At 38.8% G+C, this 26,188-nt stretch overlaps 1 protein-coding gene across 3 annotated transcripts in view; it reads right to left on the bottom strand.

The window, feature by feature from the left end:
• The window catches only part of gnao1a (guanine nucleotide binding protein (G protein), alpha activating activity polypeptide O, a), a 92,321-nt gene that overhangs the window by 13,544 nt on the left and 52,589 nt on the right, over positions 1-26,188 (bottom strand). For 2 of the 3 annotated variants that reach the window (XM_030732029.1, XM_030732028.1), the window contains exons 4-6: positions 17,867-18,027; positions 8,800-8,928; positions 6,676-6,805 (exon numbers count right to left, since the gene is read on the bottom strand). In XM_030732029.1, coding sequence (XP_030587889.1) covers positions 6,676-6,805; positions 8,800-8,928; positions 17,867-18,027 — 420 coding nt within the window. Of the gene's footprint in view, positions 1-1,782; positions 1,937-6,675; positions 6,806-8,799; positions 8,929-17,866; positions 18,028-26,188 lie in introns of all 3 variants that reach the window. The other variant, XM_030732030.1, reaches the window with a different exon arrangement.

Genomic DNA, 26,188 nt, shown 5'->3' with positions numbered 1-26,188 from the left:
ATTGGAGTAAATGTTGCTCCAAGTGCCGCTAACATCTATCTGGCTCTCAGCCATTAGCGGCACCGTGGTTTGTCTCTCTGCTTCAGCGGCAGCTTCATCAGAATAGGCACAAAGTCTGGCCATGCTGAGGGATGAAGAGAGGAGAAGAAGAGGGGGGGAAACAAGATTGGAATTCTAATTCTCACTTTCTCACAGTCTTTCTGGCTCGTTCTCTTGCTTTCCCACCATCTTGCTTTGTCTGTGTTGTTCTAATTTTTTCACACTCTTGCTCTCTCTCTGTCTCTGGCATCGTCGCTTATTGTTGTTCCCCCCCTTGTGTTGTCTTGTCTCTCGTTTTCTCGTCTCTCTCTCTCTCTCTCATTGGAGCTCTTCTTGTGCTCCCACCAACACCCCGATTTCATTCACCGCTTCACAGTTTTTACCTCTTTGACTCTCATCCTTGGTTTGTTTGGGAGTCTGAGCCTATTCGCTCTGCCTTTTAATAGTCTTATCTCCTTTCTTGTCAGTTTGTCCTCCTCTCTATTAAACCTCATGTACAACTTTCATACTTTCACACACATCGACATGATTACGGTTCAGAATTTAGCTTGCTTGATTTATTGCTTTCTTGGACGTAAGACATAAGCACAAATTTGACCAAAAAACTTAAGAGAACTAAATATATAACTTTTTAAAAATAATTTTAATGTGTTTTTGCTGTATGTCTGAAATCTCTACATAGTGAAAATCTAAATTTTGTGATTTTGTTTTAATGAAAAAGTAACTTCAGTGAATGACAGCTTGCTGAATTAGCTGTCTTAAATCATTAACCACACCAACAGTTCTAATACAGGTGCAGCTGAACTGTGGTGACAGAGGGATGGACTAAATGCAGACTTTTATATAGTAATGCAGTTATGAAAGGGAAGTCAAACTTTGTTTAGTCTGGGTAGCTGACACTAGATAGCTACATAGCAGCTGTCCGCAGATATCAGACTCATTTCAAGAATAGCAAACAGCTGGAGCAGCTGAAGAAGTTTGCAGATGTTTCTGCTTTAATGCTGCTCAGCCTAATTATAAATATGGGTGAGTGTATTACACTTAATAGTAGCATCTGGTAGTGACATTTTGAAAAAAATCTACTGAAACCGTGAATCATCCGCTGTTTAAAGAAAAGAAATGAGACGACAAACATCACCCCCCCCCACCCTCCCAGTCGTAATTCAAACCGTCGGCGGTACAAATGCTGTAGCCACACTTATAGCAAACATATTTCTGAGATCATTAGCGATATAATTGAAAAGGAAAAGCATTTCACATTCCAGCGTGATCCAACTTGACAAATGCTGTGAGGAACCATATTGAGTCATATTGGGAGAGACACCAAGTGACATCTAGCTGGGAAATAATGATTCTTAAACAGCAGCCTGCAGCCCTGATGTCAAGCAGGAACAGTGCTGTAACTTTTGATGGTGCAGTTATTTGAATATCTGCTGCATCTGGGGTATTGATTGCACCTGGCAGTGCAACAAGAAGCTTCAGCAGGATTTTTTCTTTTGGGTGGTGGTAAATTTTTGTTAAAATGAACTGTTGGAGAAAACGAGTGCACATAAGATTTTATGTAATATTTAAGTTTATCCATACAACACTGAGATCGACTCAAAGCTCTGGCCAGATTATGAGTCATGCTAGGCCGACTAATCAGCTGACTTTAGATAAAATGCTTAGTATGAGGCCTAAAATTAATCTTTCCGTAATATAAATATGCTTTATGAAATTTCACTTATGAAGTGCTGTATGTACCAGCGTATTCGGGGAAGCAGATGGACAGTGGTGACTTGCTGATCTTGGTTTCAAACAGGTCCTTCTTGTTCAGGAAGAGGATGATGGAAGTCTCATTAAACCATTTGTTGTTACAGATGGAGTCAAACAGCTTCAGAGACTCGTGCATGCGGTTCTGTAGGAGAAAGATCAGCATGAGTTAAACCTCACAGACACACACTGTAATAACCATACAGGGAAACACGAACAGAAAAGAATCAACTAGACAGTATTTACTTATATGCACACACAAAGCAAAAATTAGGAACACCCAGATCACATGCACACAATCTGAACAGAAAGAGGAATTAAATCTAACAAAAAAGAAAAAGGAAAACAGAAACTGAACAGAACAGAAATCCTGGGAAGTTCCTCTTGTAAATGGACAAATACTTTTTGGTGTATCAACATATCAGTAATGGAAATTATTAGTAAGCTTGTTTGCTGCCAGTGAATTAAACAAAGCCATGCTCTTTTAGCCAGTTAGCTGCACACAACTCTCTGCTCTAGATGTATTATATTACACTGAATAACTAACCACAGGCACCCTGCAGAGTTTTCAACCACTATGGGCCCTGCAGAGTGACATTTTAAAGAGACGGTAACGGCACTGTTTGTAGTGCATGGCCTAGCAGCATGTATTTAAGGAAAAAGCTGCAGTAACAGTTTGTGGAGGTAATGAATTGTAAAGGCAGCAGTGCACCAGGGAAGCCGGCGGACGAGGGGAGGAGGAGGAAGAGGAGGAGGAGGAGGAGGAAGCTCAAGTTAATACTGCACTCTGAAACTAAAAGCTTTGCAAATGTTTTCTGAGGTAAGAAATGTAACTATATTTATCTTCCAGTTGGTCAGAAAGCAAAAGTGCTTCATAAATTACTAATTAGTATCCATTGTTCTGTTTGCTGTTTACAAAAATAAAGGTTGTATTACTTGTCAGTGTTTGTACAAAATAACAAAAGAAATCTATTCATACTACATTGAAATTTATTCACAGAAGGAGTTGAAAGCAGTTTCCCTCCAGCTGGAATCCTTTACTGCTTAGTTCAGGACAGGGGAAGAAAGCTAGCTGATATGGCCCATCAATCAGTCAGATTAGGGAAAAATAGAACTGTAGCAATTTAGGAACGCAAGAAGAGAGAGGAACTTTAGAAAAGCTAACAATGAGAACAGAGGAGGAAGCCACACAACACTTTTCTGATTCAGTGGATCACAGGTACAAAGAGGTGCTGCTTTCAACTCTTGGAGCGTGTATATACCTATCAGGGAGGTTTCATACCTGTCTGTGGGTGGAGCTTCTGTGGAAGATCTGACTGCTGATTGGTTAGAGAAGACAGTCGATGGCGACAGTGACAGGAGGAGTGGAAGTAGCCAAAGATGCTGCAGGGCGGAGCTTAGAGCAGGAACAGAAAATGCAAGGGACCCACCCACCCACGTCCCACTTCCTTTTTACAAAATAATCTTCTATCCAACACACACACACACACACACACACACACACACACACACACACACACACACACACACACACACACACACACACACACACACACACACACACACACACAAGCCAAGTGCAAAAAAGAAAGTGTTCAGGCAGGCATAGAGCAGTTGTCTTGTCAAAGGGGTAGGGATATGTGTGTGTTTGTAAGTGTTCCAGCAGAAATGAGATAAGGAAAAAACACAGAAAAACACAATGCAGGAGCTTCTTAAATAGACACAATGGCACAACAAAGCAAAAGTATAAAGTGTGGTGTGGCCTGTGTTTATTCCTCTTGGATGCTTTTTTAAATAGTGAAAAAACTTTAGCATTGAACAGCTGAGTGGTTCTTCTACCTCTGTTCTGTCCTCTGAAATGAAGACAACCCACAAAACACAGAAACAAATGATCCTGCAAATCGATACACTGGGACTGTGAAATGTTGCATTCTCTACCAATGGCAGCATATCTGCAAGTGATGAAAAGCTTTAAGAATCTTTCACTCTGTTTTCCACAAAAAAAATGTAAAACAAAGCACCAGCTTAAACATGTTTGACGTTATAACACATACGTTGCTTTGTGTTAAACAGAAGAGTTATGAATATTATATGTGTGGGTGATTGTAGGCTGTTTGGATCGTGACAGTGAACCGTGAATGAAGGAGGCCATTCGACTCTTTTTTGTTCACTTTCAGTCACATGCTGCTAGCTACAGCACCAAGTGTAAACTTTATATTTTGTTGATAGCACACAAACACTTATTAATGTTACTATGAGGTTTAACTTTAGTTACATTATTTTATCTTTTATTTGCCACTGCAAACCTTTTAGCCTATGGAACATAGTTGACTTCACAGCTTTTTTGCCAGCTGTTTTAATAAAAATCCTAATCTGTATTTCAAGATAACAACACAAAGTACTTCCACACTGACTCTTGCTGCCTTTTTTAATCAACGAGTCGGGGCAGAGCTATCGCAGCAGCTACACTAATCCTCCAAGTGTAGTTTTACCTGTGCTTGTGGGCATCCTTCTTAAGCATGTAAGTATTGTATTTTATGTGGTATTAAAATGTTTTAACAACACTTGAAGTTGTAGAAAACCTTGACATGAACATAGTAATAATGAGCATTTTCTGTCATTTAAACATAATAGATGCTAAATGTAAAAATGGCCTTCTATGAACTGTAGGCGCTCTATTTCTTCTACTAAGTAGCATAAGCTTGCGATCACATGACTTCAGGAATCTCCAGTATTCTAGGAGTTCACCTGGGAAAACTTGTGTCATTCACTGAATCGCCATTAGGACTGTTAAACACTGTTAAACGCAGACACAGGATATGATGTTATGTAGCATGAAATAACCTTCAAAGCAGGTCAATAAACAATACAGGAAGGATTCCATATGCATGATCTTGGTTTGATAGGGAAAAGAAAAATGTCCTGTCCAGGAAGGATTAGTATAATGGAAAATGTTGCCATTCTAATTAAATTCATGGCCTATCAGCGACTTTGATGAACTACCCAGAAGGGATAGATATGCAGTATGTATTACTTTATCACTCCCATTACTGGGAGGGTGTTATCTTTACTATCTGACTGCGTAATATTCTTACTGTGCACAGTGCTTGTAATTTTGGAATCAGATGCCGTGGATGCACATAATAGTAAAACTGACAGACGATGTGGGAGCGCACCGAAAACTATTTGGTTATTTGCTTGGTAATTATAACTCCTACGCTTAATGTTACCTGTTCAATTATAATAATAATAACAAGAATCATATAATTTTCATAATTATCTCACAAAACAAAAAAAAAACACACCTGCCCCTAATGTGGTTTGAACAGATCAGCGATGCTTAATGCATTCCTGGATTTGTCCTTGTAGTTCTGACTTGGGCTTTACAGTTGCCACATCTCGCCTGGTGGTTGACTGTATACTGTATCTACAGAAGCACACTGTCATGCACGCTGAATGACAAGCACACGGAGAAAGCTGGAAAAAGACAGACAGAGCTGGTAAAAAACTAAGGATTTTGTTAGCGATCCACCTGCTGATTGCAGTGGCCGACTGGGATTTGTCCTGCTGGAAAATGCAACACTATGTACATTTGTACAGACGTATGGATGACCCCCAAACAGAAAGCCTCTGGCTATGACTGTTTACAACTATACTGTTATTGGTATGGAGGCACAGAAAACACCACACTCTAATTAAATGCACTTAGAAAAGAGGCAAACATTGCAGCTGTTTTTGAGCAGGTTTTATGATGAATATTTCCTCTTCTCAAGTGACAGTCATCTGGTGCTCCCAACTCAGAGGGAAACTTGATGACAGCTGCATAAATAGAGGCACACCTGAACACATTTTGCCATCCTGGAATTCTCCAAGGATATGCTTTAGGCATATAAACAGCAGTGAGCACCGTGCATTCAAATCAGCTTATTTGTTTTAGGTTACATGGAGCCATCATTACAGCACTGCGGGTTTGGGGCTACTCTGTTGTAACTGTAACCAAATGACTTTTTTCTTCTCTGCATTTGTGATGCCTCGGCGCTCTTTAAAATACTCAAAAAACAAGCGTAAATTTCTCAAGATTTCTTCACCTATTAAACTATCCCAGAAACTACAGTCAATATACCTAATCTTTAAAACAACACAGTGTGAGGAAATTCTTGTGTACAGTATGCAGGTCATTTGTTTGATTCAGGTGAATTTGTTTGCAGTATCTGTTTCATGGAAGAATGATTTGCATGGAGAAAAATAGCACACAGAGAAGCTGCATGTACCCTTGCGTAGGAATTATGACTTTTGTTAAACAGGTCCGAAAAATATTTTGAATGTGGCCTTCAGTTTTCTTACAAATACAATTACTGAGTTCAGCAACAGGAACCAATACAGACCCAGAGGCTATTTCCATAGAAGTTAATTTTAATAAAGTGTGGGAAACCATAAAGTCTGTCTGTGGGTTTGCACCTAGTATTGCTTACCATGCCCTAAAATGAATGCATTAGGTATATATATATATATATATATATATAAACACTTCAAGACTTCCATGCCTTAATTTAGTTAGACATTTATCCATCCTTGTCTCAAGCTTTTACACAGATCTCTTTCTTTATGTCAGCTTACATGTACTTTCTATTTAAGTGACATGGATAGAATCTATCTTTATACTTGCTGCTGTGTAGTGCGTGCCAAAATGTATTCAAATGACTATAACCCATGTTCCCCCAAATCCAGACTGTATAAAAGAGTGCAGGATTCACTGGAATACAGCCCTGATGCTATAAATGGGTTATTTGGACACTCAGAGAGAAACACCAGTGACAGAGCGATAAGGCACACTGAGAAAGAGCGAGACAGAGCGAGCATACAGCTGCGAGCATGTGTTCTTACCGTGGTCTCGTCCTCGTGCAGCACCTGGTCATATCCACTGAGTGCCACACAGAAAATAATGGCTGTGACATCCTCAAAACAGTGAATCCACTTCTTCCTCTCTGACCTCTGGCCTCCCACGTCAAACAGCCTGATGTACGGAAGAGACAGACATGACAAAACAAGAGCAAATTTTTTTAACACAAATATAATTTATACAGTAAATTATTACTTTTGTATATAATATAATATAAGATATAAATTAAATTCATCCAAGTCAAATTGGAAGCTGATTCAATTTGAAGCTAATTTTGAAGCCTAATTCAATTTAAGAATTCTTCCTACGTGTCTGAACTGCAGCGGCAAAACAGAGACTTGGTGAGTAAGGTAGCTTCATGATACATGTATATAATAAATAGAGATTCCAATATAAACTTGGCTTGTTTTATGGATTTCTGTTGGATCATATATCCAACAACAAGACACTCTTTCTTTCATGTATAAGATCTCCAGCCTCACTCTTTCTTCTTTCCTGAGGTGATCTGATATCAACAACTTCATGTTTTATTAGCCAACCTGCAGAGTCCTTTTCACACTCCTTTATTTCCTTCTTTTCTTCTCTAAGGGAGGGATGGGAAATTATTGTTGTCTAAAGAAACGCATTATGAGGTGCAGCCTAATCTGGCTGTTTATGAGTCAGTTTGTTGTACGTTACCTTCGCCATTTTCTTAGCCCATCTTATACTGACATTATAATGGTCTCATATCTTTTATTTTGGATATCATTGATAATGTAAACCTGGCTTAGAGAGAATCTGCGACCACGCATGACTCTTATTTTCACCTCTTCATGTTTTTCAGATAAAGACAATGACCAAAGGAGCCCTTATTCTTGCTGTCAGAAGGTTTTTATTAAGTTTTCTTCTGCACGAGAGAGGACAGTGTCTCTGTATATGCATACTGTACCTACTTGTATGTGTGTGTGTGTGTTGTGTATAGAAAGATGTGCAAAATGGAGGATGATCAGGGTGTTAGCCTGACACTAAGTAGTTGAAAGTGACTTAAATCTTATCAGGGGTTTATCATAGTAAGAGATGCTTGAAATGGAGCTTCAGAGAATTTCTGTTGTACTTCTCTTATCGCTCCTCTGAATCTACAGTTTGCTGGATCAACTACACAATGTGGTAATTTCTGACAGGTCTGATTTTCTGAGAACTACACTAGAGCTGAAACTGTCAAGCTAGCTCAACAAGCAGGTTGTATGTTATCTGGACAGGAATTCCATCAGTTGTATGTATATGAATGAAGAATACAGGAGCATTTTCTATTCAGAGTAATTCAACGGATGTTTCCATGAGTTGCAAATTACCATATTCTCGGGTGCAATTTTGGACCATAACAACCACCTTAAAGGTCTTAATCCAAAGTGAGATGAAGCCAGTCATGTGTGATGAGTATAATGGTAGGTAGGTTTATGGGTTACACCCAGTACAGGAACACTGTAGCCTCCCACACACTGCCTGACTGCTAGTAATAGCAATTGAGCTGACAATATTTAGGCTTCTTCAACAAAGCACACACAGTACAACTCCTACACAACAGTAAGAGTGACAGAGGAAAGCATCATTCAGCAGAACTAACATTATCAGCATGATAACCAAAGCAAAAGACTAGTAGGAGGAAAAGCAAAACATGCATTAGTTGCCAAATGTGGTGCGCATCCATCCAGAAAAATAATTGATGTCTACACTTTATTAACCCCTCTGCTATCTTCTGTTAATGTGTGTTTATACCTGTGCACATCCACACAAGTAGGGCGGAAAAATGAGGGATTAAATTAGAAGTCAGAACAAGACTCCTCCCTTCCTTTTTCTCTTTCCTATCCTTCTACCATCCCATAATGCCTCCCCTCTCTGTCATCGTTCCCACAGCTCCTTGTTCTAATTGAATCAGAGCTCATTTAAAAGGAAGGGAATCATAAATATAGACACTTGTTTAAAGCATTTAATCTCATTAATTACAGACCAGAGTTCCAACTGTATGCTTGGATAGAGCAGCAGAAATTCAGTAACAGGCAGTAGTGACAGTAAAGGAAAACAGAACAAATCGGGCCCTGCAACTGCTACTTTCACAAATTAATACTGACCTGAAATGAAGGTTTTTGAAGGTAAAGTGTGTCTCAACGATGCCTGTGGTCTTCACTCGGGTCCTCAGGATGTCCTGCTCTGTGGGCTGGTAGTCTGCCGCACCAATCCGATCTAGGCTGTCTAGGTAGCTGCACGTAGACACACAAAGTAAAATCTGAGAATCTGAAGCAAGAATTAAATTCAAGTTTTATTTATATAGTGCCAATTCACAACCACAGTTGCCTCAAAGTAAAGGCATAATGTAAGGTAAAGAGCCTACAATACTAGAAAGAAACGCCAACAATCAGATGACCCCGTATGAACAAGCACTTGGCAACAGCAAGAAGGAAAAACTCCCTTTTAAAAGGAAGAAATCTCTGAGAACCAGGCTCAGGGAGGGGCATCATGGGAGCCCCTGGTAGTAGACGGACCTGAAAGCTGAAGACTCTGCCTCCCATTTTACTTTTGAAAACTCTAGGAACCACAAGTAAGCCTGCAGTCGTAGAGCAAGTTCTCTGCTAGGATAATGAAGTATGACAACGTCTTCAAGATATCACTGGGCCTGATTAGTTAAAATTTTGTCTGTCGGAATAATGAATTACAATAATTCAGCCTAGAAGTAATAATTGCATGAACTAGCTTTTCAGCATCACGCTGAAACAGAATGTTTCTAATTTTAGAGATATTGTGCAAATGAATGAAGGAAATTCTACATATTTGTTTAAATCTGATCAAAATGATTCCAAAATTCTTCACAGTATTACTGGAGGCCAAGTTAATGCCATCTAAAGTATGTGTTTAGACACCATGTTTCTAAGATTTTTAGGGACCGAGTACAAATAACCTGAATATAGAAGCAGGAAATTAGAGTTTATCCATGTCTTTATGTCTTTAAGACATGCCTGTAATTTAACTAGTTGATCTGGATTGTCAGAGCCTGATTGTTCAAAAGGTGTAATCCAGATAAAAATGATCTGGTTTTGGTAATCCATTTTTTTTTTCTTTCCACAAATCATGTAATCCATCTTACTTTTGTCCTGGTTATTCAAAAAAGTACTGGTTAGAATCACTCTCACCTAGGTACAGACTTCTAAAGGTTACCAAATCCAGATTACCATTACTTTAACTGGAATGCAGGGGGAGCCAAAATTGACACAAAATAACAACTCATTAATTATATTAAGTTTGATATTAACATGGAATATTTCACTAGCAATAAAGTCATTATTTTTATCCACAACCATGTTTACCTCACCTACTTTGTCATGATATGGATACAATCACTCAAGTTAAAGAATTCATGTTGAAATTTTTCAAATATTGAGAACAAAGGGTAAAACAGCAAGCATGGGGTAATATTAAGTGTTTTTATTTCAGTTTATTTCATATTCATTCTACTGACCTGACAACCAATAAACAAATTTCATCCTGTTTAAAGAAACATTGTTTAGATTTTGAAGGTGTCCTTCATCAAAGACGTGCGTGGATATAAGTTTCTAATGATTTATCTATCTACTAATTTTACCTTTAACATTCTCTATTCATAAACTTTTTATTAAATTAATGTCTTGCTTTTACCACACAGCTCACAGTTTATTGTGTATTCATAGCTTCATGAATAAATAAAGTAGGGTATCATCTGCAAATCAATGAAAATGTATGCAGTGTTTTCTAGTATGAAATATGAAAAGTGTTGGTAAAACGTGAAAAGTATTGGGCCCAGCACAGAACCCTGTGGAACTCCGTGACTAACTTTTGTGTGTGCACAAATTGGAATCTATCAGATAGATATGTTCCTTTAACTGTGTATTCTAATCTCTGTAGTAAAACATTATGGTCAACGGTACTGAATGCAGCACTGAGGTCTAACAGGACAAACACAGAGACGAGTCCACTGTCAGAGGCCATGAGAAGATCATTTGTAATCTTTACTAGTGCTGTTTCTGTGCTGTGATGCATTCTAAATCCTGACTGAAACTCTTCAAACAAACCTTTCTTTTGCAAATAATTAGTTAACTGTTTGACAAGTACTCTTTCGAGCATTATCTGCTTAAGGAGTTGAGAGTTATATCAGGGAGTCAAGCATCTTTGATAACATTCGGATCCCAATGCATTATGCGTGGATTAATGGATTTATACAATACACGTTATTGCCCTTATATAGATAAGTTACTGGATGACTCATGCTTCTCATGAATTTCCCTGAAGTGTTCCTTACATCCACTATTACCTCATGCTTCCCCTGAACTAATCTTATGTAGACATGAGTGGCTCAAATGGTAGAACTTGTGCATTGCATTGACAGAGATGATGAAGTGGATGGATTTGTGGTACTACAACCCACTTTCCATTAAGGTGTAAACCTAATAATGTTTGTTATAGCTGTTACATTGCATAACAAGAATAATATGACATCCACCTACTACCACCCACCCACTACTGTAGATTACTGTCGCTATTATAGTAAATAGAATTAGTTCCAGCTAATTCCTGGTATTTCTATTCTCTACTTGCTCCTTCTATGCAAAGTGAGCTTCAAATCAACACTATAAAAACAACATTGTCATATCATTCCCATATCTGATCATTCATATGAGAAGAACTACAAAAAAATCTACTTTAGTACTTTGAATCAAATTTTGATTTACTGGATAAGAGAAAATCTCTCAGCTTCCTATAAAAAAATTTAAATATCTCCCTCTTCCTCATTGCACATACACACATTAAATACACATTAAATGAATAATAGCTGTCAGTCCTACTTAGCTGTCTGAAATACAAAGTTACCACATGGAGTAGCCACTTGGTAACAAGTGAGAAAGGGGAGTGGGTAGATGGAGTGAGTACTCACTTATGTAATGGAATATCCCTGGAAGTGGACCTTTATTTTTTAATGTGGAAGTATAAATCAGATAATCCTGAACAGCAGAGTCCAGAGATTCATTCGTTCAGTCACTGGAGTGCAGCTCTCTGACTGAGTAATGATCACACTTCCTACTGTATTATTCCACCCAATCACAAAGCTAAGGGAGACAGAAGAAAGAGCTACAGTTAAAGTCACTTTTTGCTCTGAGTGTTGTTAGGTTTTCTTGCCTTTTATCATCTGACTAATCTGACTATTGCTCCGGTTACAACTGTACAATGCCCACCTTAGAAGGTATTATCCCTTATTTATTCTTTTCTTATTTATTCCCTTCAAGTGCAGCTCAAGATCTCAGCATCTGAACAAATAGTTTCAAAGCTTTTAAAAGAATCCTTAGTTACTTCTAAGAGAAAAAGACAAAGGCTAGAGAGTCAGGAGATGATAGGAACACGAAACGAATGGTACACTCTTATAGCTTCAGCAATAAGAACAATCGATTACAAAGTAGATAAGGAATGGCTGTAAGGAGAACACAAGGAGACTGTGAGAAGAAGGCAGCATTTTTTTTTTTTTTGTGAACAAAAACAAGCCTGTGAACAGCTAAAATCAGATTTATTTTTAAAATTGAAAACTAACACACACACCAGATCCTGAGGATCTGTGCGTACTATGTTTCTACAGAGCATTTGCTGACTGGATTAGCGACTTGGCGTTAAAGCATGTTTCAATTCACAAAATGAAAGGATGCTAATTAGATTACAAGGCAGTCAGTCAAACAAACCAGAGCACTTCATTACAAAGCAATCCAAAGCAGATCAATTATGCCGAGTGGTTCATACAGTTTGTTAGAACCACATGGTACTTCAAACTGAAATATTACAAAAATGATGAAGGAGAATGTGTGATGTTCCCATATGACAATCCTGCAAAGAAACAACAGACTCCCTATATGGTAATAATTAATAAAACTGTTTTGGCACTTGTGGGGTTACTGAGGTGGGAGTTACAGTTGTTAATCAGATTGATATTGAACTTTTGGGGTCGATACTGTTTTTCAGAGAGTAAAAATTCCAATATTGTTTATGTGTAAATACAGCATGTTAGATTGGGCTTTAGCTATAATATCTAAAAGCACTTCTGACTCTGCACATTTTTGTTGACTACCAACCCAAAGAACTGCAAGAAGCTTAGAAGATTTCAGCAAGTAATAAAGAAAGGTCAGTCAGAGCTGCAAAAATTGTTGAGCCTTATGGATTTGTCTTCTGTGACCTTTACCACTTCAGGAGGTCTGACCCTCTCTGAATATAAGAGGTCTGCTCCTCCTGTTTGCTGTTTCCACTCTGCTGTTAGTCTTCATAGAAACATTTTTTGGCATGAGCTCACACTAACACAAATGCCAACATCATTTAATGTACAGAGCAGCTGTCCCATGAAGGTGTTAAACACACAATAATGTCAGTTACATAATAACTTGGGCACCCTTGGGCAGGCAGATGACTTTTGCATGCTTGTGTTGGGCTGTTTTTTAGCTGCCATACAGTATGTGGGCTACTCTCCACGGTGCATTAAGTCAATTAACAACAAACTCCAGAGTATGTGTGGCTCATTTCACTGGTGATATACAGCATTATGGCTCATCACTGAAATTATGCTGGACACAAAAGCAACTTTCAGCAGTGCTTAACTGTCAATCTGCCATGCAACTGACTGGACTTACTAACTACTGTATAGCTGGCTAGCTAGCTAACATAGCAAACAGGAATAGGTTAATATTATAACTACATTAAAAAACAGGGAAAATACAGGGTCACTGTTTATTAATGCTCCATTAAAGCGTTTAAATGATACAATACTGCGTGACTCCACTAGTGTTGTCCCGGGGAACAAAGAGCTCTGGGATTTTCAGAATAATTGATAATAGCTTGGTAATCAAGGTGATATTTATCTAATTTTCCAGTTGATACTTTAACTAAATCTTGAAATAAATCAGCATTTTTAACTTACCCTGACTGTTTCTATTTGAGCTATATGAGCTTCATGTTCTGTTAAAAAAAGGTTTCATATTAATGGATAATGGACAGGATTTCCAGCCAGGTTTGATATTCAGCACTGGCAATGATTTGCTGCAAATCCAACCTAAGCGTATTGTACAGGTAAGCATCTCATTGTGGCTTTGGCAAGCGTACCCCGAGTGCTCTGATAGACACCTTATCTGTTTCTGAAAATGATGAGAATAAAGACACAGTTGTTGACACCATAACCAGAAACCTGAATACAGTCATGACCATGTAAAATGGGATTTGAATAATTATCTCTTTCATGTTTAGTATCGCTGCTATCCCAAATGTGATTAAAGTAGGGAAAACTCAAAAACTGGGATAGTTGCGTGCATGCAAATACACCAACAAACTTGTGTGTTTTCGGTAGCCTGCAGTATTGGTAACAAAGCCATAGTGCTGAACGCTAATTAACTAAAACCGTAATAAAGGGCCATGGAAGAGTGAATTGAATTATTGAATTATTTTCAGTGAAACCAGAGTAATAGCCCAGCACAATAACAGGGAAAAAGCCCAACAGGAACATCTTGCACAGTGTTAGGAGGGAGGCAGATATATGGACAACATGCAGAACAGTTATATTGATCCCTCACTGTATAAACTCAAGAGCAATGCCTCTATGAACTATTTACCAGCGCATGCAGTTCACTACAGAAATACAATCCATCAAACAAGGTCCATAAGCAGCCTATCAGGCCTACACTTACTGCAACATAAAAAAAAGAGCTTTTCATGTTTGCATTAAAACACTGATTTATTCTATAAATATCTCAATATATATAAAACACACCAATATACTGTATCTGGAAGTATAGACTAATAAAACGTATTATATTACAGTCTTGCCAATATATTACGGCACAGAATTTGGCTTTAAATGTGCTGTTACATCCTATCGCTATGCAGCATTTTTAAAATTTTTTTTTTTATGGTATCGGCTCAAGGAGGGTTGGCTTACCCATCTTAACCCATAGCTGTTGCTAAGTAACCCACTTTTAGTTAGTTAGATGTCTCCCCTGCTGTGATGTCCCGACACAGATTTATAACCAGCACTTCTCTAAGGAAGCAGCAGCGCTGTGATGCAACCCTGTAAAAGCTGGCCACAACATAAAAGGGCTCTGAATCAATAGAGGAAAAATCCCTGTCATTATTTAGCATGAATAAGAAGAAGATGGACCAGGAAATGTCACACAACTGGGCACACACACATGCACACACACACAAAACTAATCAGATCATCACATCTTTTTTTTTTTTGTATAGAATGAATGCATGCTGACTTAGAAAAGCAAGCAGTGGACCAATGGCAGTATCCTACCAGCACCACTATGTACTGCAGTGATCTAATAAATGATCAGTATGGCTACAGTAGCTTTGCATTATGACCCAATAAGATGTTCAGGGATGCTAAATAGTCAAATGTAATGCAAGATGTAGAATCAATATATGGAGTACAAAGCAGAGAGTGGACCATTTAACTTCACTTCATCCAATCAGACTGCCTGCTTTAATTGGGCCTTAGTTGTTTAGTGTTGCAGTCTTTTTAGCCTAATGAACTAAAACACTAAGGCCATGCTTACATCCAGCACCATTTAACTAACTTGCCTGACATTTTTATGTAATTTCATCTGTGCATGATTGATGCTCATGTTTTGAATGAATGGCTGTCACAAAGGCAGGGGATGTAAATCACAGTCAGAGTGTATGTGCATTGTGATAAATAGGTCAGCCCATGCAGGGTATTTGCACAGAGACAGAGAGAGAGGTGGCTTCAGGCAGGAATTGCTCCTCTCAGAACAGAGCCTTCTGCTTTCCATGTTATTAAAAAGCACATATTACATGTATGTATGATTACCAACACATATGCGCAAAAATGCCTCCTATTAATATTAACATTTTCAATAAATTGACAACTTTTTGCCATATTATAACAGCCCCACTGGAGAAATACCATCAAATTTCTTGTGAGGGGTTTTCAATAAAGAAAAACACACAGACACATGCAGTTGAACCTCTTGTGGTCTGATCATGTGATACGTGTCCTATCAGTTCATTGGCTGGTTGGTCTGTTCAGCTCCACAGGCCACAACATAATAGGAAGCGAGCATCAATCTTTAATGTGACATTTAGAACAGAGAAACTAATGCACAAGCACATGCACAGAAACTTACACTCGCACACAAAATAGATGTTTAAGTTATTGACCACATGCAAAATGCGATAGGAATATGTTTGCTTTCTTCAAAGATGTCTAGAATAAAAAAAAAAACTGTGCAGCCCTCACTTTGCCTCCTTCTCTTGTTCATTGCCATGCTTTGTAACTCACCCATTACACTGCCTTTTAGCGGCCCTTCTCTTACAGTCTGTATCATTAAATTATTTAAAAATGCTTATTTATTCAATTTTCTTCTGTAGTCCCTGGGTGGAGGTAGCCACATTACTCTTGTGTAGGACCTGGCATAATGTACTGCAACATGAGGCAGTAGTGCTATTGCTCTGTGCGCCCACTTTGACTAGACAAAATAAAAAGTGAGGTACAGATTTGGTATGTAGGAATTAAAAGGATTTCCCTGATGGCAGCACTAATTCAAGCCAATGAAGCAAGCCAGTTGACTGAATCCAATAATACAGGATGGGAGGAGAAAGCAGGGAATAAAAGACTTTTGCCAACAGGAATATCCTGAGCAAACAACTGTGTGACATACAGTGCACAGTCATTAGTATTTAGGTTTTATATATGCGTATCATGTGAAATATGAGTTCATGCAAATGCAGTAAGCGGCACCTACAGGTGCACGTAATGTGTACTAACGACCTTCATCACTTTCATTTTTCTTTATGTCATGCTGCAGTTTTACTGGATGTATGATGCACAATTAAACAATAAGCATGGCACTTGAGGGAAATGACTGCTTTTTCTTCCCCTCTACCCCACTCACCCTCTCTCTCTCTCTCTCCCTCCACCCACACACAGGCACTCTGAATAAATTAGACCCAGTACTTAGTAATGATTGATTGTAATAGCTAGAGTATGATCGCATAAATAAACTGTGTATGTGTTTAAGTTCATGCATTGTGTTAAAAGTGGTGTAGAGGCTACTAATGAGTCACGTATTGATCTGGTCTTAGAAAATCAGGGCTCGGCTGACGCAAATACAAACACATATATATTGTTGTGATGATGGGGCACATCTGTGGAGATCACTACAAATACCAGCAAATATAGAACACACATCAGTTTTTCCCAATGGATCACTATAAACACACCTACACATGTCCACAGCCAACAAAGGTACGGGAAACACACTTAAACTCAGGTTACCCAGCTGTGCCTGGTGCCCCATATCATTCATATAAGGCTTGAAGTTATGTACTGAATCGTGTTCAGCGTTTGACTTTAGCACTGACTTTTTCACTATAGCACCCTGGTAACCAGACGAGCTAGCTAGGCGGTACGAGCATTAGCTGTACTAGCATTAGCTGGACCAGGTACTTCCCAGGTACTGAGGTTTTGTAGACAGTTGACAACAGTAAGCACGTGACAGTAACTTGTCTGCCATTTGACATGTGACAATCATGTTGCCAATGTAGGATCAAACAAAGCAAACCATTTCTGGTTTGTGTCTCACTTTTTCAGTCTTTACTACTGCTTGGGTAGTAGTTAGCGAGTATTTGCAGACAAACCTCAAGAACTAACAAAAAACTACAGGCAACTGTGGCAATCTGTTCGCAACCAATGCAAGAACTAGCGACAGGTTTTTGGTGCGGCACCTTCTTTGCAACTGATTTGACCCAGCTACAGCCAGAAACCTGCAGCAACAACTGGCAACAAGCTGGAGAACCCACGTTTCTCCAGCAACCAGTGGCTGTATCCAATATGGCGGACAACTCTCAAGAAATGGGCGCATGACGTCAGATGAGAAACCTCAATAAAGCTGAATAGAAACCAATATGATTAAAAGTGCCAATCATGTCTATAATACGGTCTATGTTTGCAGTGCTGACATTTATGAAATGATCTCATAAAGCTAACTTTTGATGCCTAGATAAGATTTTGGTTTGATTTGTTGTTATTATAAATGTATAACTTATACCAATATAAGTAATGTTTTCATTACGGGCTGGGCAATTAAACACAAATACGCATAAATGACCACATGGACGTACTACTGCGCTGAGTCGTTAAGCTGGTACTCTCGGGCACGGCTGAAGCACTCCTGGATGCCTGAGTCAGACCACAGACGCATCATGGCGGAGAGCAGCTCGGCAGAATAAGGCTCCGTGTCCTCCATACGACTGACCACATCGCACACCATCTTAGCATCCGCCTGAAAGGAAACACAGGAGGGAGGCGGCTCAAGATTAGTGTTTTCAGTGTAGTGAAGAGGCTGTAACACTATAAGAGCATCATATTGATTGTGAGGCTTTAGAGTAACACAGTGTGCCACTGGGTAAACAAAGATTATTTGTTCAAGTATAATAATAATAATACTAAATGTAACATAACCATATTTATGAGACATAATTAGGATGCAGAACTATTAGAAATAGCAAAAAAAAAAAAAAAAAAGTGCAATATTAGGAAAGCAGAGATGGAAATGAAAAAGAGCAAGAAGAGAATTAAGAGGAAAGAGAGAACAGAATGACATCCATTTATTCTCTTGGTGAAATGTTTTCACAGAAAGTGTCATGTGAGAACCATGTGCCACTGCCATGAGCCTTAGACAGTATAGATTCAATATACCACAAAGCTGCTGCAGCATACAGACAATTCACTTTCAGGGAGTTGCTTGACATTTGAATGTAACTGGCTATTTAAAAGTTGCAAATGCAAACAAACAAAAATTAAAGATGGATGGAAATTAAAAAAATCTGTTTCAAAGTTTCATAGCAGCTGGAAGGGACAAAGCTAAAGCCTTTTTTGTGTGTGTGTGTTTGTTTTTAGCTGCAGAGGCCCAAAGAGGAGGTTGTTGTCATGCAGCTGTGATCTGGCTCTGGTTCCTTCAGGGGCAGAGCCAGCTGATCTGCACAGAGTGCCTTCTGGACAAAGAAGGCAGCTACATCAGCTCCTGGTAACTGATACAGCTGAAGAGGAGTTGCTGTCTTAAAAAAAGCAGTTTGGGGCATGTGATTACAAATGCCCAGTCAATAGGGTGCCAGGCTTCTAGCTCCATTTATTGCCTGTAAACTATTAACTGCTATTAAAAATGTAGCCATGGAGAACTGGGGTTTATTCTTATTGTTTTATAACTCTTCTGTGTAAGGTGACCTTGAGTGTTTTGAAAGGTGCCTAAATATTATTATTATTAAACCAGGGTGGATCAAATTGATAAAAATAGCTTCCTTGTATACAGGAGTATTCCAAAAATGACTTCTGAATGGTTACATTTCTTATTTCAAAGTGTGTTTATGGAAAATTTCAGCTTGCCACTTAGATCTGAGTATGTGAAGCTCTTCAGCATTTGACCCCATCCCCCTTCTGGCCTTTGCTCTTTCATTATTGATTTCTTTTCTCAGCACTTACACCCTACATGATCATTCTTGCTCACAGTAATAGTGCCAGGACGCTGAAGCCCTGACCTTTGTACTCCTTTATCAGCAATAGAAGCCACTGCCAATATGCGCCGTTTAATTATAACAGAGTGACTATTGTAATGACTGCTTTGTCTTTCACTGGGAAAATAATTACTATTGCACTGAATGCATTCATATTGATGGGGAACAACATCATTGTTGTTCTAAATAATATCCTAATGTGGTGGAAATTGATAATAGATAATGCAACCTGCTTCCAAACCTGTAATATAAACTTTAAATGATCTACTCTAACCTATAATTTTATAATGAATCTAAACATTTTATTTAATGTTAAAGGTGCAATGCAAATTAATGAAATATAAACTAGCAATCCCTCTTTGATGGGTGGAGACTTTGTTTAGTCAAAATGAGCAGAGGATCATCCACCCCCAGGGAAATGTTAATCATCAGACTTCATTTCCTGCATTGTGGTAAATTTTGAGGTCCATTTTGTACTTTTTCTGCACCTACCTCACCTACTGCCAAAATCTACACCTACAGTATGCTGTCATTCTTTCTAGAAAAAGTGAGTACATACTTTTGAGCTGGTGATGCAGTTTTTGACAAAAAAGAATGAGCAAGTGACTAATGTTTACACAAACTGCATCAACAGGAAAAAAGTGACAACACATTTGTCATGACATGGAAAAGCAACAGAGTTCAATTCATCAAACTCACTGTGACTCAGTTATCTCTATGTCAGCAAGCTTTAGATACCAGACGAGGACCAAACATACCAATATTGCAACAATAGATGCATACTTCCATACTTCACTGGGAAACACACTTTTAACCTGCTTCTATATATGTGATATATATGAATCACTCAATCCCCACAAATTGCAGAGCAAGGAAAATCTAACACATGCAACAATGTAACAATAAAACATCAGCGCATGCAACACAGTAGCTCTGTTTCCACTCGCTGGCTCATTTACATCAACATTTTTTAAAGACTTTCCATTTTTAAACCTAGTGAGATATTACTAATAGATCAGAATACCTGATAACATCTATTTGAGTTTCCAAATTCCCCAGATATTACCATCGTGCAAAGCAATTTGAACAACATATGTAATAAAAGCATTTCTAAGTGTAAACATGAATAAAATGTATCCATGTTAAACTCACATCTGGGAGGTCTATCAGTGCAAAACTCATTTCATTTACTGGATGAGTTCAGTTATGTGCCAGGCTGACCCCACTTACTGACAGAGAGTGACGGCAACAAAGGATTTTCCACCTGACCCGGAGAGATTCCCTTTTCCAAATTAAACGGATACAGGCTTTGACATGATCATGAAACGACAGGAGAAACATTTCCTCCTCCTTAATACTTTAATCTTTTGTTTAATTCACTACATTGCTCAGATTGAGTTTATATCTTTTTTAGCTGCCCCTTAATTTTTTTATACCCTCTTGTTTTTCTTTATCTGTTTGTCTGCCCATGAATTATCACCCATATTAACCACGGGGCCAGCGCATACAGTAAAGTCTCGCTCACTGTCTCTTTCAAAAGAAGACATCATGCAACCATCTTTGGTCTGGATTTAGACTTTTATATCTACAATGTCTTAAGCCATTATTATATTCATTATTGTGTTCAAGGTCTATTGGAGTATGATGCATTTAGGCTTTTGTGAAAGCTGTCTATCAAACTTTGGTGCAGACTAGACAACTAAGAACATCTTAAAAAGGAAGACCTTGGTCCACACTGGCTGGATTTAAAAGATGTGGCTCGCTTGTGGAAAGAAAGCCCTACCAACCTAGACACATAATGATGTTCTGGGTTTTTACTGATTAGTCAGAAAGAAAAAGAGGAAGTGTGTTAAGCTTGCGTTGTATCAATATTTTAACAGCCTCACGACAAAAAGCATGTGAAATGTACTGACCAATTACATAAGGATGTGTTCCAACAGCTGGTTCAACAGTTTGGATTCAACTCCAAGTTTGTAAATCACGCAGATTTGTTAGGCTGCAAAAAAATCACTTACTGAATCTTTCCTAAAAATAAAGTGGAAACAATATTGTTTTCCCCGTGTTGTTTAGGCTGTATGCTTGTTGCTGTTGCTGCAGTGATGAGCCGGTGCTTTGTTTTCCAGCAGGTAAAGACAGAAAGTCATAGCAGGTTAATGAATGTAACAGAAACAGAGACAAAATATATGTGGAGAATTACATTAAAAAAAAAAGACGACTACAATCTCCAATAAATCAACTACCCAAAAAGCTCCAACAAGGGATCCAGAATGAAGAAGCAGATTTGAAGCTGAATACACTGCCAGTCAGGATCTATCAAACTTTATGCTTAATCATCCAGCCTGTAATATTACAGTGAAGATGCCTCCTTGTTTTTAACTGTGGGTATTCATTAACGATAGCCTACATAGTTCACAGGTCCAGGTGTGAAAGCTCTCTCAGCTTGTTTTCATACGGTAGGTATGTAAATAATAATAATAAAGCATTATGATTTGAATGCTGTCAGTGGTTCTTCCTCAATTTCTTTACTGTTGACAATTTGCTCCATCTTGTCCATCACTCACTGTACCAACTCTGCCTGACCTCATCCACTCACAGTCTCCTTTTCACCTGCTTTAGTGACTCCTCCATCAATATTTTAGTCATAGTCTCTCTCCACCTGACCTCTATTTGTGCTCGTCTCTTTATAGCATTTTCTGTCCTTCATCTCTCCTTCCCTCTCAGCTCAGGGCCATATTTGTTTTGTTCTTGTTTTTTTTTTTCTTCCACTGGCATCATGTTTCTCTTCCCTTTTTTTTTTGTCAGGTTTTCTGTCAGATCACTTGCCTATTATTCTTCACACCAGCCGTCCTTTCTTGTTTATCTCTCCGTCCTTTGGTTATCCTCCTCTCTTTATGTCTATTTTTGGTAACCTGGTTCTGTCAGTCCCCTTCATAACTATATTCTCCCCTTCAATCTTTTCTTTGATAAACTCTATTTTTTTTTTTCTGGCTTGGTCTTCCATTTCTCACCTTTATGACAGGGACATGACCTGATCTGTCACTACAAAGTACACATGTGACAAGCATGTTTCTACATTTGCCTTATAGATTTGTATTGGTTTATTTTTTTATGTATTTGCATACATGGAGCATTTTTAAGCTCATTGTTTGAGTTTGACCTCACATTCACCATATGTTTCAGTCTTGCTTTAGTGGTACTGTAATAGGCAGTCATTTTTGCAAAAAGCTCAGAAATTCTACATCAAACTGCATACATGAAAAGCATCTAACTAGGTAGTGATCATAGTGGCTAAAAATAATGAATTTTTGACTTGATTTGAATTTATCAGGTAGCCAGAAACATCATTCCAAATGAATACAAATGTTATTTATCCAAACAACTGACATGCCAGCCACAATAACCTTAGAGATTAATATTTTAAGTATTTACAAACATAGCTGCCTTTCAGCTTCTTCCAGATAGCAAAGATGGATTAATTATGTTATTATGGTGAGCTTAATCAAATTAAAATAGAAATCGGCTTAGTCATATATAGTATGTACTTGATGAATGATGAATCACTCTTCTATTATTTTACTACACAGGGTTTTTTTTGGTGAAGCAGGGACATGGTAACGGTTTGAAGTATCATGTACCGTAACAGTGACCTTTAAATTCTCTGAACTCTGTTGGAAGTGCACGCACACACACATGCACGCACGCACACAGCTGTAAATAACAGACAGTCTGTCACTGATTGTGTATAAAACTGTATGTGTTAGGTATTTTAGCTGAAATTGCTTTTTAGTTTGGGTAGCTTTACTCTGAATGCACATGTGTGTGTTTTCAGTCTGATAACATGTTTGTTATCTCTTTACCTGCTCTAAATCCCCACCTGGTCACTGAATAGGCAATCAATGAGGCCATCACCATGGTCATTCCTCCAACAGCCTGTGCATCTGTTCCAATCTCTATCTTGTTACCATGTCCCAGCATTCAATAGCCAATCAGCGCAGCACTTACTGTAGACCTTTCACTACTCACTTACTGCCTTTGATCTGCAGCCAAATCATCCCTCTGCCCTGTACATCAATACGCCCACCACCCATTTATCTGCCTAAAGCAAGTGCACCCAACATATAGCTGCTAAACAGGCGATTAGCCGCCCATCTGTATTTATGTGTTATAATGTCATGAGTGAACTGAGCAATAAAATAGCTATTATTAGCCAACCAATCCACTCCATTTCAGGACTTAACACACAAACATCACCTATTCTGACTTTTGCCATTTATTAAGAACTGTAGTTTGTGAAGAAAGCCCCACCCCCCCACCCCCTGAATCAATAACCACTTCCACCATCATCTGTTCCTTCCTCCACTAAGTACACTCACATCCTCTTTATAGTCTGCTCATTTAGTTATACCACAGGACCTAGAAGTTGATGAACCCTGGACACAACATTAGATGAGATGATTTAAAAAAAAACAAACAAAAAACTTCTTGGTTAACTAACTGAATACAGAGAAAGACCGAACTCTGACTTTACAAATACTGGTGAAACAATGGGTCATTTTAAAGAGCTCACTGATTCAAGCATGGAACTGTAATAGGATGCCACCAATGCAACAACCCCCCCCCCCCCCCCCCCCCCCCCCCCATTTGACAGGTGCCATTGTAACAATATAATCACTGTTAATCTCTTCATCTCTCTCTTTAACATTGCAAAGTGGAAGCATTTAGGAACCACAGCAAATCAGTCACAAAGTGGCAGACTGCTTAAAGCTACAGGGCAGGGCTACAGGGCTGAGACGCATAGCGCGTGAAAGTCATCAATGCTCTGCTGACTCAGAAACTGCAGAGTTTCAAAACTTCCTCTGGCATTAACGTCAGCACAAAAACTGCTCTTCGTGGCATGGGTTTCCCTGGCCGAGCAGCTTCGACTGGTGTAACGTGTAGGTGGGCCAGTATTTTTATCCATACAGTATACTGCAAGTAAGCATTATGTTCACCAACTGCATGCACCTGGTTATTATGTAAATGAACTCTTTTGTTCTGCTCTGCTCTATTGTTCAGTTCTGACCTTCGTGTGGTTATTGTATCCCCTTTTAGCGATGGACAAGCGACCTACAGTAGCTACTGTGTGATATCAGCCCACAGGGGCCTTCACTTACTGCATGCCTCACTGAGTCTTGGGCGTCTGTGACCCCGCCACCAGTTCACTAGTTGTCCTTTCCCTGGACCACCTGATAGCAACCGCTGAATGCGAGAAACACCCCACGAAATGTGGTGTTTAGGAGAAGCTGAGACCCAATCATTTGTCCATCAGGTTGTCGTACTTGTCAAAGTCACATAGATCCTCACACTTTACCTTTTTCCTGCTTCCAACCCATCAACTTCAATAACTCACTGTTCCCACCTCTTGACAGCTGCCATTATAACAAAATAAGCAGTGTTAATCTCTTCATCTCTTTATTGTTGTGGCTGAGAGGTGTTCCAATGTATGCAAATATCAACAGGTTCTAGTTGCTTCAGCCTATGTTTGAAAAAAAAAAAGGCAAAAAGAAAAGCTATATTACATTTCATTACTTGTAAAATGTTCACCTGATGTAAGGCTTTATATGACTGGTATATCTGAGTGACTGTGCACCAAAAATAAACTCCTTAATATCTAACTGACTTCTAATCAGGGTGATCGAAACAGGATCTAAACACGACTCCAAAATAAGAACATGCATTATGAACTTAATTACCAAAGAGTAATATAACTATATAGTCTGCAATCTTCTGTGTGTGTTTGTGTGTGCATGTGCATGTGCTTGTGCGTGCGTGTGTGTGTGTGTGTGTGTAAGGAAAAAGGGAAAAAAAAAAGCGAAGGGTTTCTTGGTGCCTTCGCTCACGTTCTTGGACTTGGCATGACTTCTGTTTTTTAAACATTACGTGACAAATAAACATGAAAGGGGCTAGACATGATTCATTTCCCCCGTGACCCTCTGCATTTGAAGCGATGTGGCTGTCACAATGTCCGTGAGCCACATTTAAACCCAAGTCTGCTCTTTGGCTGGCTGAGACAGCGTGACATGCTGAACAAGCTCTCTTTAAACCATTAACCTGAAGCTCTCTCTATCTGTCGTCCTCTACTAGGCACCGATCCCACTCAGAGGGATTTGATTTGACGTGAATGTGTTTCGGCAAGGAGTGAGCCTCTGCTCCAAATTTCTTTCTGCTACCGGTGCCCTGTCCTCATCATCAGCAGCCACACGATGCCTGATATGGACAACGAGAGAGTGTGTATACATCTGGGTGTGCGGGTATGAATGAATAAAACTGATCCCATTTTCTGTTTGTGTCTGTGTGTGTGTGTGCATGATGAGACAGAGTGTGTTCCAGTTTAAAGTGCTGGGCAGTGGGCCACAGACGCACTTAAAAAATTGGAAGGCACAGGGCCTGTGTGTGCATGTGTGTGTGTGTGTGTGTGTACACTGGGGCTTGTTTTTAGTCAATGATTTCAGGAAAGCACAGTGGAAATGCTGTTTATTTTGTTTATCCTCAACTCAAACTTCTCAGATTTTGCCCACATAAATGATCCAGTCCAACATAATATTAAAGCGTATCGCTAATAATCACAAATGTAGAGTACTACTGAAAACATTCACATGCACAAGAATGCACAAAGTCAGAGAAAACACCTTGCTTCCAAAACTGGCATTAACACACATGTCAGAGATGTATGTCCAAGAAGGCCTAACAAACAAAACAGCTGTTAAATGCAAATACAAGGACAAAAACTTTCTGATCTGACATTCAGTTTTGTTTTGAAGCTCATTATTTTGCATATAAGAGGTAAAGTTTTGCATGAATTTGTTTTTTTCTGCCATACACATGTTCATCAGTGATTATGGCCCTAGATAAAAAGACAATATTCTTTCCTGAGGGACGACATGTACTGTTTTT

The sequence above is a fragment of the Archocentrus centrarchus genome, chromosome 6, assembly GCF_007364275.1.
Source record: "Archocentrus centrarchus isolate MPI-CPG fArcCen1 chromosome 6, fArcCen1, whole genome shotgun sequence".
Lineage (NCBI taxonomy): Eukaryota > Metazoa > Chordata > Actinopteri > Cichliformes > Cichlidae > Archocentrus > Archocentrus centrarchus.
This window is presented reverse-complemented; position numbering and strand designations above follow the sequence as displayed.